The sequence below is a fragment of the Grampus griseus genome, assembly GCF_964374135.1.
Source record: "Grampus griseus genome assembly, chromosome: 1".
Classification (NCBI taxonomy): domain Eukaryota; kingdom Metazoa; phylum Chordata; class Mammalia; order Artiodactyla; family Delphinidae; genus Grampus; species Grampus griseus.
This window is the reverse complement of record NC_139017.1, coordinates 47,083,609-47,101,128: the sequence shown is the minus strand read 5'-3', so window position 1 is coordinate 47,101,128 and position 17,520 is coordinate 47,083,609. Positions and strand designations below refer to the sequence as shown.

At 49.9% G+C, this 17,520-nt stretch overlaps 1 protein-coding gene across 1 annotated transcript in view; it reads left to right on the top strand.

Annotated features, from left to right (window-relative positions):
* Positions 1–12,697, top strand: part of SRGAP2 (SLIT-ROBO Rho GTPase activating protein 2) — a 235,465-nt gene extending 222,768 nt beyond the window's left edge. Inside the window, exons 19-23 of the mRNA XM_082654624.1 lie at positions 1,344–1,524; positions 3,008–3,154; positions 6,402–6,440; positions 6,653–6,977; positions 9,088–12,697. Coding sequence (XP_082510750.1) covers positions 1,344–1,524; positions 3,008–3,154; positions 6,402–6,440; positions 6,653–6,977; positions 9,088–9,471 — 1,076 coding nt within the window. The 3' untranslated portion in view covers positions 9,472–12,697. The remainder of the gene's footprint in view (positions 1–1,343; positions 1,525–3,007; positions 3,155–6,401; positions 6,441–6,652; positions 6,978–9,087) is intronic.
* Positions 12,698–17,520: the final 4,823 nt, after the last annotated feature.

Below are 17,520 nucleotides of genomic sequence, written 5' to 3'. Positions count from 1 at the left end.
ATTTTCTGGGCACAAGAACAAAATGGCACAGGCTGCAGTGTTCCCTGCTCCCTGCCTTGCTATGAATTCTGCAATCCTAGGCCAGCGTTTAAAAGAGAAAAAGAAATTAGGATTGCTGATTTGACTCTTAAGGTCAGATGGATCAATATGATAATTTACCACACAATGGGAAGGGATTTGGTGAACCAGGGAAATTCGTATTTGATTAGAGCCTGCGTGTGCCCAGCACTGCTAGAGGCTGTATATGTCTTACCTCTTAATCCCTAGTGAAATTGATATAGCTGCTATTTAATAGTTAAGAAAACTGAGGCCAGAGAGGTCGAGTGACAAACCCGCAGCTGTATGGAACTGACATTGGGATATTTAGACAGGCCCCCTGTAGTGAAGTCCCCAGCCCTGCCCATTCAGGAGCAGACCCACCTGCCCTGGCTGTCTAGGCATAGTCTTGTTTGTAAGTAGCCTTTCTCTCCACTACTCAGAATATCTGATTTTAACCCTGGGTTCCTGATTTGTGGGAGCCTTCTTTTTGCTCTCTGACCTCTACCTGCGGCCCAGAACAGATAATGACAACGATGACAGTAATAACAGTAGCTGACACGTATGTAGCACTTACTGTGGGCCCACACAGTTCTGAGCACTTTTACAAATTGTTATTTGTTGACTCCTCATACCAACTTCCTGAAAAAGGCACTATTATTATCCTCATTTTATAGATGAGGAAACAGAAGCATACACAAAAGTAAAAATACATTGCCTTTGCACACCCCTTTTAATTTTTCAAATCACTTACATGTGCATTTTTCCATGTATTGACCACAACATATATTTCCATATTTTGCTCCTTGGAAAGTTGATTGGGCAAGTTATTTTCTCTTTATAGCAACTAAAAGCTCATGTTCTAGTAGGGAGAGTGGATAGTGTAAATAAGTTATTCAAAGTACAATATGTTAAGTGTTCTAAATTAATGGAGTTATTTTACAGTCAGAAAGGAAGTAATGCTTACAAGTACAGTATGGCATAAAGAGCTATGGGAACACCAAGGAAGTTACTAGAGGAAGCAGGTGATGTTTGAGTTGTGATTCAATGTGTTTCATCAGGCAGGTGACAGAGAGAGATTCAGGTGGAGGGAACAGCATAAGCAAAGGCAAGGAAGAGCATACAAGTGCTTTCAGGGGTTTGCACAGTCTGCATGGGAATACCTGCTTTATAGATCATCCGTGACTTATTTTCACACTAGGTTATCTTCCCACCACTGTAAGTTCAGCTAACTGGGCTCTTCTACCCAGTTTCCTGAGTCTGTGAGTCCCAACAGCATGTGTTCCCTTCTTTTCCACCCCTCTCAGAGTGTGAGCCCATCGAGGCCATTGCCAAGTTTGACTACGTGGGCCGGACAGCCCGAGAGCTGTCCTTCAAGAAGGGGGCATCCCTGCTGCTCTACCAGCGGGCTTCCGACGACTGGTGGGAAGGCCGGCACAATGGCATCGACGGACTCATCCCCCATCAGTACATCGTGGTCCAAGACACGTACGTTAGGCCCCCTGCACCTTTAGGGGTCCCTGGCCGCACTGTGGGAGTGAGACTTTATTTCTGGAGCCCAGGAGGATGAGGGAGACCAACCCCTAGGGGGCGCCGACACAGTCCTGAAGTGTCGTGGTTCCTTTGAAGGGCCCCCAGACTCAGAGACTGAGTGGAGAATTGTTTTTTCATCTCTCCACTCTCTACTCCCCCGCCAATCACATCTCCACCACCCTCCCCCACCCCCAGTCATTCTAGAAACTTGCCAGCCAGCACTCATCCACATTTATACCTGCTGAGTGATAATGAGGGGTTATTATTTGACCACTTATATTTCCTTTCTGGAAAGATCAGGTTGGGAAAACATTTTGATTTCTCTGTCTTTTTTTTTAAACAACCTGATGGCGCTTTTCCACTTGCAAATGAAAATGTTGAGTTCATTTTCTAGTAGAAATCTAGCTTAAGCAGCCTTGTGGAAATAACCCAGTTCATTTAACCCAGATGAGGTTGACTTGGAGAAAGACAGGGGAGAGGAGGGGAAAGGATGTCGGGGAACAAAGGGAACATGGACTGGTTCCAGAGAGACTTCATCACACGGGCTGTAGGTTGGTTCCTGCTCTTTGAAGCAATGTCTTTGCATCAGGAAGGCTTTTCCCCGTGGCCCCTCAAATCTGCCTCCCTGCCCCATTGCCCTGCCTCTGATCCCGACTCCCTCCCCTTGGATACGATGCTGTCAGTGTTTTTAGTCCTTCCCTTAATATTATTTTTTAAAGGTTGATATCCTGAATGAGTCTGCACCCTCTCAGCCTCTCCCCAGCTCGTTCTGCGGGGAAATCCTCCCTCTGTTGATAACATCGCATACCTGGTGGCCATCTGTGCGTGGACCCTCCCAAATTTAGCATTATGACTTCACTCCAGGACCGAGAGAAGATGAATTGTGGGGGAGAAGGGGCTTTCTTTGTCATCAGTAGCCAGAGGGGCCGGGAGAGCCGTGGAGAGACCTGGGACCGGCTTGGACGCTCTAAGCAGGGCTAGATGCGCTACGACAGAGTGTGGCAGTGTTCTGCCTCAACGCCGGCATCTCCAGAGCCATGGCAGAGCTGACTGCCGTTGCCCAGCTGTGCTCGGGACCTGAGCACATAAACGGCCACCTGGACCTCCTGCAGGAGGTGGCCCCGGCACAGCTGCCCCGGGAAAGCAGCGAGGGGTAGAAGGCAGACACCTCGAATCCAGGAGTCCCCTAGCCCAGCTTTCGGAGGATCTGAGGACCCCGCAGAACTCAGCAGGATTATTTATCTTTATTTAAATGACCCTCCAAAGGCCCGTAGCTTTCCTTGCCTCCGCTCCCAGAGCCCAGCCAGGTGTCGCTGCTGCCTCAGAACCATTGTGGGGTCGCGTGTGTGTCGGGGGGGCCATCTTGCCGATTTAACACTGCTTTTTGTGTTGTTGTTGTTTTCCCCTCCTCCCTGCCTGCCTGCCCCTTCTCCCCCAGCGAGGACGGTGTCGTGGAGAGGTCCAGCCCCAAGTCTGAGATTGAGGTCATTTCTGAGCCACCTGAAGAAAAGGTGACAGCCAGAGCGGGGGCCAGCTGTCCCAGTGGGGGTCATGTAGCCGATATTTATCTTGCAAACATCAACAAGTAAGCTCTGCTTTTCATTTTCTGCTCCCCTGAATGACTTGCGACACCCCGCCTCACCCTCTGGCCTAACCGCCCTCTCCATCCCTGTGCTGCATCCCCCCACTTCCCGGCCCGACAGCTTGCATGTGCTCGTGGCTGCTCCAAGGTGGACAGGGCCAAGGAAGCATCCACAGGCCTCGTCAGCAGGCCCAGGTCTCCGGCTAGCGGCCGTCACGCTAAGGACGGGTGTGCCCCTCTGTCCCTGCAGCGTCTGTCCGCTCAGACTTCCTGGCCATCTGACTGCTGAAAATTTGGCCAAAGCTGTAGTCACTTCACGTAACTTGGTTTTGTACTGTTTCTCAGAGGTGCCTTCTCTTTTCCAATTCTGACTCAAATAATAATCTTTGATGTCTTCCTTGGCCCTTGTCTGTCCAAAGATCCAAAGTCTCGTGCATCTTCTACCAGGTTCATGTCACCCTAGATGGTTTATTTAGATATCACATGTCTGTTTCTCCCTCATCCTGCATTCGCTCCCCTGGAGGAAAGGCGACCACTACCCCCACCAACCCCCACAAGGAAAGCTTTGTCCTGAGCTCTTTCTTCACTGTCTAACCCCCCAGCTCCCTTTTCTCTTGCCCTTTCACACCAGTAGAAATAATTTGCCATTTTTTCCCCCTATTGCTTTGGCCCTGTGTATTATCCTTCCCTGTTAGTCCCTTTGCAGATTCCCACTTCTGTCCAGCAGGCTCGTAACTGTGCCCCCCAGCTTTCACAGTGGCTGTTAGCAACATCCTGGGGTTTTAACTCCACCCACACCCGATCTGGCCGTCTAGAGGGATTCCACGCCTGTGTGCTGCTGCCTCCCCTAGAGACATTCAGGTTATTGGAGAACTAATCTCATCTCAAGGGGCCAGACACCAAGCCCCAAAGCCTACAGACCTCTTTCCGCCAGGCCCTGAACCTTGGCCCAGTGCCAGCAGGATGACAAGCCCCAGGGCGCTCCCGATGAATATGGATTGGAGATGATGTACAGTTTTTATTCCCCTCTGGCTTTGGAGGAATGAAATGATTTGCACATTGAAAACCTGTTAACCGTAGCCTCTGGACACTGAAACTGGAAGGAGAATAAAAGATGCTTGTTGTTTTTAAACTGCACCAGGTCGCCCAGATCTCTTGGCTTTTTTCCAACCAGACGGTAGCAGGGGGAGTGTTTGGGGCACATGGTTCTTTTCCATCTCTTTCACCCTCTACTTAGTAAAGTAGCTGATTCAGCGCACTTGGTCAGTGTAGTCACAATTTCAGTCAGACCGGTAAGAAAGATCGAGGATTTAATTTATTTCCCTCCAGCATAGTGTGCCCTGTTGGGGGGGCCAGCTAGTAAAAAGTTAACTGTGGGCTGACATTTTCTTCATTATTTACAAGTCTACGTTAATTGTAAGCCTATAATCATAAGGTTGTAAGCCTGTAATTAACCCAGAAACCAAGGTGAGGTTGGTGGAGAGAGAGTTAGCTAATTAGTCGGGTACAGATTTTTAAGCCATCATGTATTTGTTGCCATTTGTACAAAGGAATTGTAGAGAGTAATACCTTGAATACTCAAAAGATGAACATCTGGTAGAAAGTCAAGGCGGTTCCCATGAACTCCTTGGCTGGTGGTATCAAGATGGGGTCTTGGAGGATGTGGTCTGCCCAGACGCCAGCTGGTCCGTGGGGGAGCAGCCGCCCCCCCCGGATGTCTTGCCCTTAGGACTGATCGGCCTTCGAGCCACGCCTCCTGCCCCACACAGCTCTCCTCCCGAGCTCCTTCTCTCTCCTGAGTACCCTGGGTTCTCTTCCACCCCTGGACCTTCACATCTGCTGTCTTCTCACCTGGTCGACTCTTCTCCCTTCGAGACTCAGTCCGAAAATTTCTTTTTAGGGAAGGCTTTCTGACACCCCTGAATTCCTCAGGGCTGAGTTAGGTGCCCTTATTCCGTATTCCCGAGGCAATCTCAGGACACAAGCTGCGCTTGGATCTCCCACCAGGCTGAGCTCCTTGAAACCAGGAACTCTGTCTTCCTCCCTCTATATCCCTGGGGCCTGGCCCACACCAGCCACTCCATAAATCTGCCTCATTAGCAGTTTGGGCCTTGTAAGTCAGCCCTCCTCACAAGAAGGAAAAAGGAAATCAGCAAGGAGTTATTAGGGTGCGGCCTCTCAGTTCAATTCCACACATTCACTGAGCGCCTCCTGTTGTGCCAGGTACGCCTGCCGCTTATTCAGGGACGAATAAGGTGATCCCTGGCCTCGGAGCTCACAGTCGGGCAAGGTGAATGCCACAGAGACAAGTCACTAAAAAGTGGTTCCATAGATGCACTGAAGGAGCAGAAGGGGGAGTGAAGTCTGCCTGCCCATGGGGGAGGGAGGTCAGGGAAGAATTTGCAGAAGAGGAAAAGTCATTTCAACTGGACCTTATAAGACTCTGCGAACATCCTTTATCCACTGGAGAGTGGCTGACCCCCAAGGCTAAAGCTGCCGAGCAGGCAGCCTCACGGAGTGGCTGCTGTGTGCCAAATCCCGAACCGGGCCCCGGGCATGTATGATGAGGAAGACCTCCGCGGTGGCCCTGCCCCAAGGACCAGCTCCTTATCTTCAGGTCCTACCCCTTCCCTTCTTCCGTCCTCAACTCCCACCTCAGCCTCAGTGGCCCTTAGTATATTCAAGTTCAGAGCTGCCCAGCTGCCATCCCAAACCAGAAGTGTCATTGCCTCTTAGATTAGGTCCTATAGTATCTGATTCCAAGAGATAATGAAATTATTCAGCAGTGGGCAACACCCATATGAATAAGATTCTGTCAGACCATTTCATCTGAGAGCTTTAGTGGTCTGAAACAGATCGACTCAGAGCCAGGGTTCAGCCCAGTGCTGGGTGACTTAGGGTCACGTAGATGTATTTCCACCCTAGAAAATGCACAAACGTGACCCAAACTCTGCAGCATTGCAGCCTCTTGAAAAATATTCTGTTCCATATCTGCAGAATAAGCAGCAACAGCCTCTTGCCAAAGCCCAAAATAATTAGTCTTGTCAGTGGACTAAGAAACATGCTAAAATTTGGAAAAGTCAACTCTCCTCTTACCAGCAATTCCCTACCTCCTTGGTGATGGTGAGACTTTTTCTCCTACCTGGGGTCTGGGGCCTGCTTTCTGTGCAGAGCAGGTAACGGAGGGTACCTTTTCATGAATCTGTCTCCCATTAGAAACTTTTGCTTAATCAGACATTTTTCCTGACAGCACCTTACATCTTGAGAACTCAAAGCCCACGACCACCAAGTAAGTATCTATTTCTCCTTTGCCCAGGTCGGGGGTGGCAGGGAGACAAAGACATGGAGAAAGCAAGGGAAGGTGACACAGGAGAGGACATGCTCTGTGTCCTCTCCTTCCAGAAGTCCCTGGGTACCAACATCTGCCCCTCTCTCACTCATCCTAGCTTCCTCGGAGCCAGGGCTCCCTGATCAAACCGCCCTTTCTGTTTGTCATTGAAGGCAAAGGAAGCGGCCAGAATCTGGGAGCATCCGGAAAACATTTCGGAGCGACGGCCATGGGCTGAGCAGTTCCCTGACTGATTCCGCCTCCCCGGGGGTAGGGGCAAGCTGCCGCCCATCTTCCCAGCCCATCCTGAGCCAGAGTCTCCCCAAGGAAGGGCCAGATAAGTGTTCCATCAGTGGGCATGGGAGTCTCAACTCCATCAGCCGTCACTCATCCCTGAAGAATCGGCTGGACAGTCCACAGATCCGGAAGACGGTGACAGCAGGCAGGTCAAAAAGCTTCAATAACCACCGGCCCATGGACCCTGAGGTCATTGCACAGGTAACTGGGGGCTCTTGGACAAATAGCTACTACAAGTCTACACTTGTCACTGCTGCTTAGTGCAGCCCATGCTCATTATGACGACACTTGAAAGAGAACGGTACCTTATACACTGAGTTCAGGGACTGTTAGACATCTAGACCCGATAAGATGGCTTTCCAAGAAATTTGCCGATCCCTCTCTCCCCAAAAAGAACTTGAAGACAAAATAAAAGAAGGCAGGCTTCTTGCTCATATATGGGCTATTTGCAAGCCTGTTGTAATTTTTAAAGCCAGTAGTTACAGATTGAGTGTTTCTGATAGAATCCATTCAGCCCAATTTTGAGTCTTGAGACCCTGGTAGATTTCAGCGAAGCTGCCCGAGTGGTGAGGCTCAGAGGTCGTTCTGGCCACATTTTCATATCAATGTGCCATTCCCATCATCCCTGAGGCTAATCTCTGGTCCCTAGTGATAGATCAATGATCAATCAACAATCTGCTCCTGGTTGTGAAGGCCCCAAATTACTCTGCCACTGCGCACTCCGGTCCCAGAAAGGTTTCCAGCCCAAGCCTCCAGAGGCAGTGGAGATGAGCTCCCTTGCTTGCTACAGGGTCTTCCTTCCATGTATGCATCACACTGACGAGTCTCTGTTTTCCATGAAATATTAGAGATCCAACCCCACCTCTAAAAATACGACTCTCGGGGCCACTCCAAGCAGTTCACTCAGACGTCTCTCCCAACTCTATAATTTTCATTAGACCAGGTAGGAACTAAAGGCTCATCATTGCCCTTTTATGTCTCAACTGAGTTGAGATTCTCCTCACCCCAACTTCAGGGTAGAGGCTGGGTGTGGCCTCTGTTGGCTTAATCGCAGTGCTCTGCTTAGGGATGGTGTACCTGGCAAGCACAGTATTAAGCTACAGGCCTGAGATGTCTTGCTTTGCTAGCCTTCTGTTTCTGTGCCTCTCCTTAAGCTCTTGGCTGCAATCTGCCTTGCACCACGGGAATCCTCCCAGCTCCCTCTTTGGCCAGGTGTTAGGAACGTCGGAATAGCTACATAACTGGGACAGACCCTAGCTGCAGAGCGGGACTGAGGAGGGAGATGGAGTTCTTTCTGCACAATTTTAAGGTTTGAGAACATCAAAGGGATGAGTGAAATTGAACCACTCTCAGCAGAAAGCATGGATTACCCTGTAGGGCAAAGAAGCCTTAACCAGGGGCCTTTGCCTGAAACATGCAGTCTTTCCACGTGAGTTTGATCCCAAGGGAGGAGCCCTGCGGTGGTTTGGGAGTGCTAGACACAGTGTGTGGAGAGGTGGGGAGGGATCTGGGAGGTCTCCCTGGGAGGCAGCTGGCTGCATACAAAGGGTCTTTGGTTCTGCCTTGAGCCCCTGAGCTAAGCCTGCTGTTTCCTAAGATCTGGAGTATTCCACTGTGAAACTCAATGGAGATTCACCTATGTGGGCTCTGGCTCCCCCTCCTGGTCACTCCTTGGTCCCCTCTTATGGTGATGGGTGGAAGGAAATGGCTTCATCAAGATGAGCACTCTGGATGGGGTGGAGCGGGGGCAGGGGTGGGGGGGTGTCCTGATGGATCCTCAGGGCCAGGGCTCTTGAACCTTCCCTCAGTCCTTGAGGAGGAAGGACTAACCCTCTTAACCTTTGGCCTTTAAAGTCCAAGATAACAAAGATCATACTTCATCTGTACCACTTTTTTTAAAAATTGTTTATTATGTACAGTTTCAAACAAACGTAGAATATGAATCCCATGTACTCATGACCAAACTCCTGGCCACCCTTAGTTCATCCACCTTTCCTGTCCCTGCTGGATTACATGTTATCTCATCCGTAGATACATCCATGCGTGTGTCTAAAGCCTGAGGGCTCTATTTAAAAAGCATCTCAACCACTCTGTCTAAAGGGTAAAAAAAAACCCTCATGAGAACGCAAGTCCTTTTGCCCCCCTTCCCTCCCATTCTGAACATCCAGATGTTCAAAGATTTTGGCCAAATAAAATCATCTGGACATCTCCTTACAGTCGGTTTCTCCATGATTTGGCCCAGGTTGTTGAAATAGGACCCTGGGGGCTTCTCCCTACGTGAGCCTCACTCTCTCCTTTCTCCTGTCCGCAGGATATTGAGGCGACCATGAACTCTGCCCTGAACGAGCTGCGGGAGCTAGAACGGCAGAGCAGCGTCAAGCACACCCCGGACGTGGTTCTGGACACCTTGGAGCCCCTCAAGACCTCCCCTGTGGTGGCCCCCACATCGGAGCCCTCCAGTCCCCTGCACACTCAGCTCCTCAAGGACCCTGAGCCCACCTTCCAGCGTAGCGCCAGCACTGCTGGGGACATCGCCTGCGCCTTCCGGCCTGTCAAGTCTGTCAAGATGGCGGCCCCAGTCAAGCCACCAGCCACACGGCCCAAGCCCACTGTCTTCCCCAAAACAAATGCCACTAGCCCCGGTGTCAACTCCTCTGCCTCCCCACAGTCCACTGACAAGTCTTGTACTGTCTGAGGGATGTAATTTAATTGTTCTAGACAAGGGGACTGGAGGGACTGACTGTTATTAAAATCTTCCTATTTAACTAGCTTGGGGACTTCAGTTGAAAATTAGGTTCTAAGTTGTTCTTGCAGGAATTAGCCTCCCCATCACCCAAAACCTTGAGAATGAAGCCCTCGTTATCGCCCAGCCCTCCCCCACCCTTCCCGCTACCTTCTGCTTCCCCCCGTTGTCGTAATCCAGCCAGCTACAGTACATACTGTTCTTAGGTTAGCCAGAGGTAGGTTTCTCCATTATCAGGTCACTGTGAAATCTGGCAAGGCAAGTCACAGGGCCGTGGGCTGAAGTCTCAGTCCCCTCAGACACAAGGGATGCCTAACCAGATGGCTGGCTGCTGACGGCCAGCTCTCAGTGGCATCTTGTTTTGGGTACTGATCATAGAGAATCATATACAGTTCATTCTCTGTTTTACACACACACACACACACACACACACACACCACACACACACACGCACACACACGCGCGCGCGCGCACACACACACACACACACACACACACACACACACACACCTTTTTCTAGTCTCTGGCATGTGTAGCCTCTCCTGGTCCTAGATAGACTGGTCTCTTTGTAAGCTATTGTGGCAGTTCACACAGGAGCCACCAGGGGTCTCTGTTTCCGTTACAAATCTCAACTCTGTCTGGGCCAGAGAGCCTAGCCTTTGACTCTCTCCACCGTGTGAAATTTAGCAGGATGGGACTCAATCCTGTAAACTGTTTGGGGTTGGGGGCTTTCTCTCTGTCTTCTTTCTATTGGTGTGAATTGATCATTGGTGTTTGCTTTTGCTCTCCTCCATTGTCTGGAACTACAACCCAATCTTCTTACAGAACTTCTAAAGTTTTTCTGAATGTATAGACATTTCTCGGGTTCCTATCTTTGTCTCTGATGTACCGTTTTCCATTTAAGACATTTTCTTGTATAAGACAGTTTTATAGTTGGTTGCTTTTAGGGTAAAGAGGCTTAAGACAGTTTTATTGTGTTTTTGGCAGGTTTGGAAAAGGTAAGAAATGGGTCCTTCCTCCCACTTTTTTGGGTACTTAAGACATAAAATTCATAATCCTATTAAAAATTAAATTCAGCTTTGCTAATCCTAAAATTGTTCCCAAATGAAAATGTATTCTAAGTTTATCCCCTAGTTGGGTTATTCCACAAGGCCTCTCTTCAGGGACCAGCGGGGGCTTAGGGAGCTCTAGTTAGATTAAAGAGAGACATTGCTCCTTAAAACTGGTCTTCAGGGGCTTCCCTGGTGGCACAGTGGTTGGGAGTCCCTGCCAATGCAGGGAACACGGGTTCGTGCCCCGGTCCGGGGGTTCCCACATGCTGCGGAGCGGCTGGGCCCGTGAGCCATGGCCGCTGAGCCTGCGCGTCCGGAGCCTGTGCTCCGCAACGGGAGAGGCCACAACAGTGAGAGGACCGCGTACTGCAAAAAAAAAAAAAAAAAAAAAAAAAAAAAACTGGTCTTCATTTATCCAGACAAGCACAACTAAGAGAACTCTTCGCCCCACGGGCTTTAAAGTCTTTCCAAGGCCCGAATCTAAGAAAATCAAAAATTGGATGCTGAATATTTTGGCCTTCCTTCGGCTATTTTTCTGGTTCACCTCCAAAAAGCAAAAATAATACCCTTGTCTGCTTTAATTTGCTTTCCAAATCTGGTGCCCATGGTCCCAGCTCCCCTAACATCATGCTATCCCAGGAGGACCAGGGCTGGGGACAGTTAAACCCCAGGCTCATGGGTCTCAGACAACTACTTGAGTTAAAGTTGAAACTCATTCCTCTTCTCTGTTTTCTGGTTTTAAAGCTGTGCTTTTTGCCTTATTTTCCACAGTTTAGGAGAGATAGCGGGTTGCCGTTCAGATAGGAAAATCTGAACTTTCTTATCTTTGGCCCAGAAAATGCTCTTCAGACCAACATTTTGAAGTTGGTAGTTGGCTCTATGGAAAGCGGTAGGATTTTCCTCCTTTTGTGTGAAGGAAAAGAGAAGCTTTGTAGGAAGTTGCTAGTTAGAAAAGTAGCCTGCAACACCAGGAAAACCATCCCAAGAGCCAGGAGGGAGAGATGAAGAACTCCTTCAGTGCGTGTGTCAACCTGTGAGAGGCAACCCACAGTCCTCCGCATTTTTGGCTTTTGTTGATCTGTTTAGTGGCCTGTCCTTGTCTGTCACCTGGACTTACACAGGTCCTGAGCCAATAGGGGCCTTTCATACCCAAGGATCTGTTTCCTTGCTGGAAATGAAACCCTACCCTTCACTTGACATTCCTTTTGATCCAACTGGTCAAAATTGGTGCCCATACCTGCCCTTTTCCTCTTTTTCCGGCACATCCTTCTCTAAGAAAGGAAAGGCAAAGCTCCTTAATGACAACACCTTGGGCCTGTTCTGTTGCTCCTGCCTTGTTTCTCTTTCAGCCCTGTACATGACTTGCATTCACCATCCCCTCGGTCAGTGTCCATCTGCTGATTTGCATCATGAACTGGACAGTGTGTGAGAGGTCACCTGCTACCCCCGCTCTGGGAGCCGAGTTGTCTTCCCCTCTCTGGTGCTCCTGAAACCTGTGAGATGGTCCTGTCCAGAGGACTAGGAACCCTAGGAGGAGAGTCCTTCTCGGCAGAGCTCCTTGCAATCAACTGGAATCGAGGTTGCACACTGTGATTTTTACACCGAAAAGCCAAACGGAGCTGGCCACCCAGGGCCTAGGGAGACCAGTCTTCCTCGGATATGCTTCCTAAACCAGCATGATGCTTTGAAGAACCCCAATCTGCCCCTGGAGGCACGGATCCTTTTCCCGGTGTGGACTCTGATGGTCAATCTTTGGGAAGCAGAGGTGGGGCGGGGCTACCAGCATCCCAATTTGGAAAAGAGAGGAGTTTGCAGCCAGCCACCTGTAAACTGGAAACACTGGTCTCAGCCAACTTCCTCAGGGTGCCCTGGTTTCTCCCCAAAGAGATGAGAGATGATGCCAGCAACAGGATGAACAGACCACTGGAAGGGCTGGTGTATATGTACTTCACGTTCAGAAGAGAAGTTAGATCTTCCAGGGAATTGCAATTTTGTGGCGTCTGACTTGTATGTCACGTTTGTGTAAAATGGTATATTCTTTAAAATAGTGTTGATAACTGGAATATTGTATGTATGCTTGGAGATGCTTTGTGTGAACCTAAGACTGTCACTCAACAGATGTTGGATTGGGGAAAATCCAAAGCACAACTTCGAAATAAAATACGTTTTTAGGTTTCGATGCTGCAGTTTATATCCTTTCTCCACTCCCTGAAATCTCCAATCCAGGAGTCCCGCTGCCCAGGAGGGATTTTGATTCGTCTGTGGTTACGGAGCCCTGCCTGGCAACAGAAGGAGAGTTGGGGTGACCTCAGGAGCCAACCGTCTTCTCCCTCCCCCAGCAAGACAACAGCAGAGGTGCATTTAGAATGTGGATTCCCCCCCCCCACCCCAGCATTTTCCTTTAGCCCATGTGTGGAACCTAAGGGATTGTGTAGCAAGTCTTCCCGCTCACCATTGGGCAGTCTGTTGCCATGAGAACCATTTCCTCCACAGAATCCACCTCCCCTGTTTTCAGTGAGGACTGTTCTCATTTCTGTCACTAGTCAGATTTCCCCATTTGCAGGAACAGAGCCTGTGCAGTTGCTTGGAAGCTTTGTCAGCCACAACTGAGGGTGACTGAAGGTTTTAGTTCCTCCACAACCAAAGCCCTGGGTCATTCTGCCCTTGGCAGCCCCCTGCCTCTGGAAGAAGAGCTTACCCATGTGTTTGTGCTGTGGGTGTTGAGTACGGGGGTGGGGTGGGAGCATACCGAAAATGCTTTCTCTCCCTTAGATTTTGATTCTAGCAGATCATATATTCAAGGGTGAAGTTATTCAAAGGTGATCGTTTGAAATGCATCCTGGAGCCCCTAGGGCCCACACTTATGTTTCGTGGGCTTATTCTAATACCAGAGGCCCCTGGGTGGATCAAATCTCTCATGCCCAATGTTCAATGGTAATACAAGGAATCCTACCCCAGACACGTTACATCCTTTCCTTAGGTTTGCCATTGCCATCTGTTATTTGTATACTTTTTATTCGACTTTCTCATGCCCTTCTAATGTGTCATCTTTTCTCCCTCCCTCACTTTATGGTAGAGCTCTAGCTTGATCTTCTCTTGCTGGTCCCTTGGTCTTAGCTAAGTCAAAGCTGAGGCTCTTCTGCCGCCCTGTGCTGTGGAATGTAGGTGACGAGCTGTGAGATGGAGCTAGTGCTTAAGCTGTGAACAGAGGACCCAAAATCCTTTTCAGAGAGTCCTAAGGCAAAGGCGGGCTATCCTTTCGGGGTACTCTTAACTCATCTCATATATTCTGATGAGAGCTTGACGGAAACCAGTGACAGTCAAAACAGACCCATTCAATCCAGATAGAAACCAAAAAAGGAGACCGGGTGGGTCTGAATTTAGGAAACGGTCTTCATGATGATCTAACCTAAATGTTTCTATCCATAGGCATATGAAGCTTCCTTTTACTCAGGAGTTAGAAACCCTGGCATATTACGTATGCCAAAGACTCATTCGTTAGTCAGTTTAAGCCTGACCGTGTGCCAAGCACTGTCGTATAGTATTGAACAGAGGAACAGATAATGGAGCTTTCTGGTTTCAGGGAGAACAGATAAATAAGCAAAATAGTGTTACTCTAAAAATGAAACGATATAATAAGGTAGTGAATGCCTGGGGGAAGAGGTAGTACAGTTAGTCAAGAATTCTGCTTGGCCTGGTAAAGTTGAGATGACTATTAGACATCCAAGTGGAAATATCAAGTAAACTCTTGGATATATGAATATGGAGTTTGGGACAGATCATACCTGAAAACAAATTTAGGAGCTATTGCATTATAGATGTATTCAAACTATGAGATCCCCAGGAAGAATATACAAATGGAAAAAAAGAGAAGGTCCCAATAATTAGAAATCCAGTGAAGAAGCAGCCAGCAAAGAGGGCAGACGGAGCGAGTGACAGAGGTAGGTGTCTGGGAGAGTCACAGAACCCGGAGAAGGAAATGTTTCAACAAGGAGGATCGGCTGGCAGATGCCCGTGGGGTAAGATGAGGCCAGTGAAGAAAGGTCACCCTTGTCAATAGCACTTGCCATACAGGGGAAATGAGCTGACTGGAGTGAGTTGGGCAGCACGTGGGAAGGGGGAGTCAAACTCCTGGCAGCTCATTCAAAGGCTTTGCTTTGAATGGGGAGCATCAAAAGGGGTCAAGGGCCCAGGTTTCTCTTTTTACAATGGACAATATTGAGGCATGTTTTCTCAAGGGCAGGACCCAGTAGAAAGAGGGTGAGATCACAGAGCATAGATGCAAGGGCCAGCAAAGGCTAGAGAGGAGGCGCTTCCTCACTTCCTCCATCTCAGGGGAGGGAAGATGAGGGAGTTCCTTCTTGATCGCTTCTTTTATTTCAGCGGAATTAATTGCAAATCCTTTAGCTGAGAGCGTGGGAGGGAATGGTGAGTAGGAGGTTTGAAGGGTTAAGACAATGAGTGAAATGCTCACTTTCCCATACCAAGAAAGACAGTACACAGTGGCCTGGTGCTGCACCCACTGCATCTCTTCCCGCTGCCTGGGGGTGGTGCCAGGTCTGGCTGCAGTGTCTGTTCCTGCTTCCGCACCCAAAGCTCCTGGCCAGAGCCGACCTGTGAAGGGGGCAAGGAGCAAGTTTCCAAGACCTCAACACTCAGCCCTTCAAAAATGCCTGGGCACGCTGAGTACACACTGCCTACCTCTTCCACACACCTACTGGCCCTTGTCCTTCTCTCTCCTCTTCTTTAAGGCACTGGACAGGTAAGGCAGCTGTGACAAACAGGCTCAAGCCACGTAGGGGCAGAAAAGGCACCTAGTATTTATTCAGGACCTATTGGGTAGCAGGCACTGCATCTCATTTTGGTTTTGCACCAAGTCAATGAGAAAGGTTGAGTGACTTTCTCAAGTCAGGACTCAGACCTCTGACTGTAAAGCCCTGCCCTTCCTAGGACACCACTTGGCCTCCCTCTGGAGAAGGCAGATGTGAGCTTTCTCCCTGACAGCTGCCATCAAAGACCGCCCCCCACCCCTCCCCGTGCCTCTGGTCCTAGCGCTACCTCTGAATTGTCACTTCTATTTCTATGAGTCCTCAGAGCCACTCAGGAAAATGCGGTGAGGCCTCTTATAGGCGTCCTCTTCCCCTCAGGAGCCTGCCAGGCTCCTGTACCTCCTCAGATGAAACAACGGACATGCTGCCCAGCTCGGGCCAGCAGCTCAAAACCACAGGCAAGACATTCATTCCTTTTGTCCACACAGAGGATGTGACCTCACAGAGGATGCCCAGCGAAACTTGGTCTGTCACCACACAGCAGCTCACTGCCCACCTTGTACTTCTGAGCCTGTGCATGTGTCCCCACGACCTGGGATGCCATACCTCTGACCCCCTCTTCTCTGCCCAGCTCCCCTCCCTCCAAAGTCTGGTTGAGTATCTTTTCTTCTTGCAAGCCCTTCTTGGTCATCAGCTGCCCCTCCCTGCTGCAGTCCCCCTCTACCGGGCTCACAGAATCACTCCCTGCTGAAGTATATATCTCATAGCATTCACCATGCTGTCCTGAACCCCGGCTCCTGGAGGAGGGGGTGACTAGGTCTCCCCTTTGTGTCCTCGGCACACAGTGCCTGCTTCCTAGTAAATGCTGGACACACAGTCATTGCACTCCAGGGTGCTGAAGACTCTGGGAAAGAGAGCGGGCTTGATGCAGAGAGAGCAGAGTAGGGATGCTGGTGAGGACCAGGTAGGTTCGTCGGTGTGGGGGGGTGGGGAAAGTAGAGCTTTAGCCATAGGCTGGGTTAACGTTGAACATCCCACTGGCTTAAAACAACAAAGGTTGGGGGCTTCCCTGGTGGCGCAGTGGTTGAGGGTCCGCCTGCCGATGCAGGGGACACGGGTTTGTGCCCTGGTCCGGGAAGATCCCACATGCCGCGGGGCGGCTGGGCCCGTGAGCCATGGCCGCTGAGCCTGCACGTCCGGAGCCCGTGCTCCACAGCGCGAGAGGCCACAGCAGTGAGAGGCCCGCGTACCACAAAAAAATTAAAAAAAATGAAAAGGGTTGATTTCACCAAAGCTACATGTCCCTTGTGGGCCAGCAGGGGAGCTCTGCTCTGTGGTCACTCGAGGACCCAAACTGAGAGGGCAGTCACCACATCTAACAGAATCACACTGTCACAGGGGCTGGGGGGGAGCATGGTGTCTTGCCTTAGCAATTAAATGCTTTTGGTTAAGAAATCACATGGCCCCGCCTAATCAGAGGGTGTCAAGGAAGTGGAATTCTACTGTATGCCAGGCAGGGGGAAAACTGGGAATCCTGGGTGAAGAACAAGAGGTCTAAGGGACGTTTCTCCTAGTCCTGCTGTCAGACACGGCAGGACAGCATCTCTGGGTCGCACCCAGTAGCCCTGGCTGCTTGCGAGGAGGGGGGTGGGCATCAGTAAGTGTATCTATGTGAGCACAAGGCAGTTCTCAACTGGGCTCCCCGTTCTGGTGTCACTGTACTATGGGTGGGGCTGCCAGAGGAAACCACCAGGTGTGGCCATGGGGAAGTCCCTCCAGCTTTCTATTGAAACATGGAATTTCCTGGCTTTAACCATTTCTTATCCAACTGCCATCTCGGAGCTGACCAGAGCCAGGCAGACCTCTTCAGCCTCCTGGGGAACTTGGTTTGAGGCAGTGAGTCCTGAATGGGCAGTTGACACACCTGCGTTCCAGCCCCAGCAATCTCTGAAGATCACAGACAAATTACCGAAGGTGTATGAGCCTCAGTGCCTTCTGTAAAGCACTTTCCAGTTGCCCATGCATTTCCAAATATACTGTCCCATGTCACTCACACAACCAATGGTGTCATGTTACCATTCTCATGCCTTGGGTGAGAAGACTGTCTGGCAGGGATCGTATACTGTGCTCAAGGTCATGCTGGAGGGCAGTGCTTGCTCTTGGACCTCTGCAGGCTCACT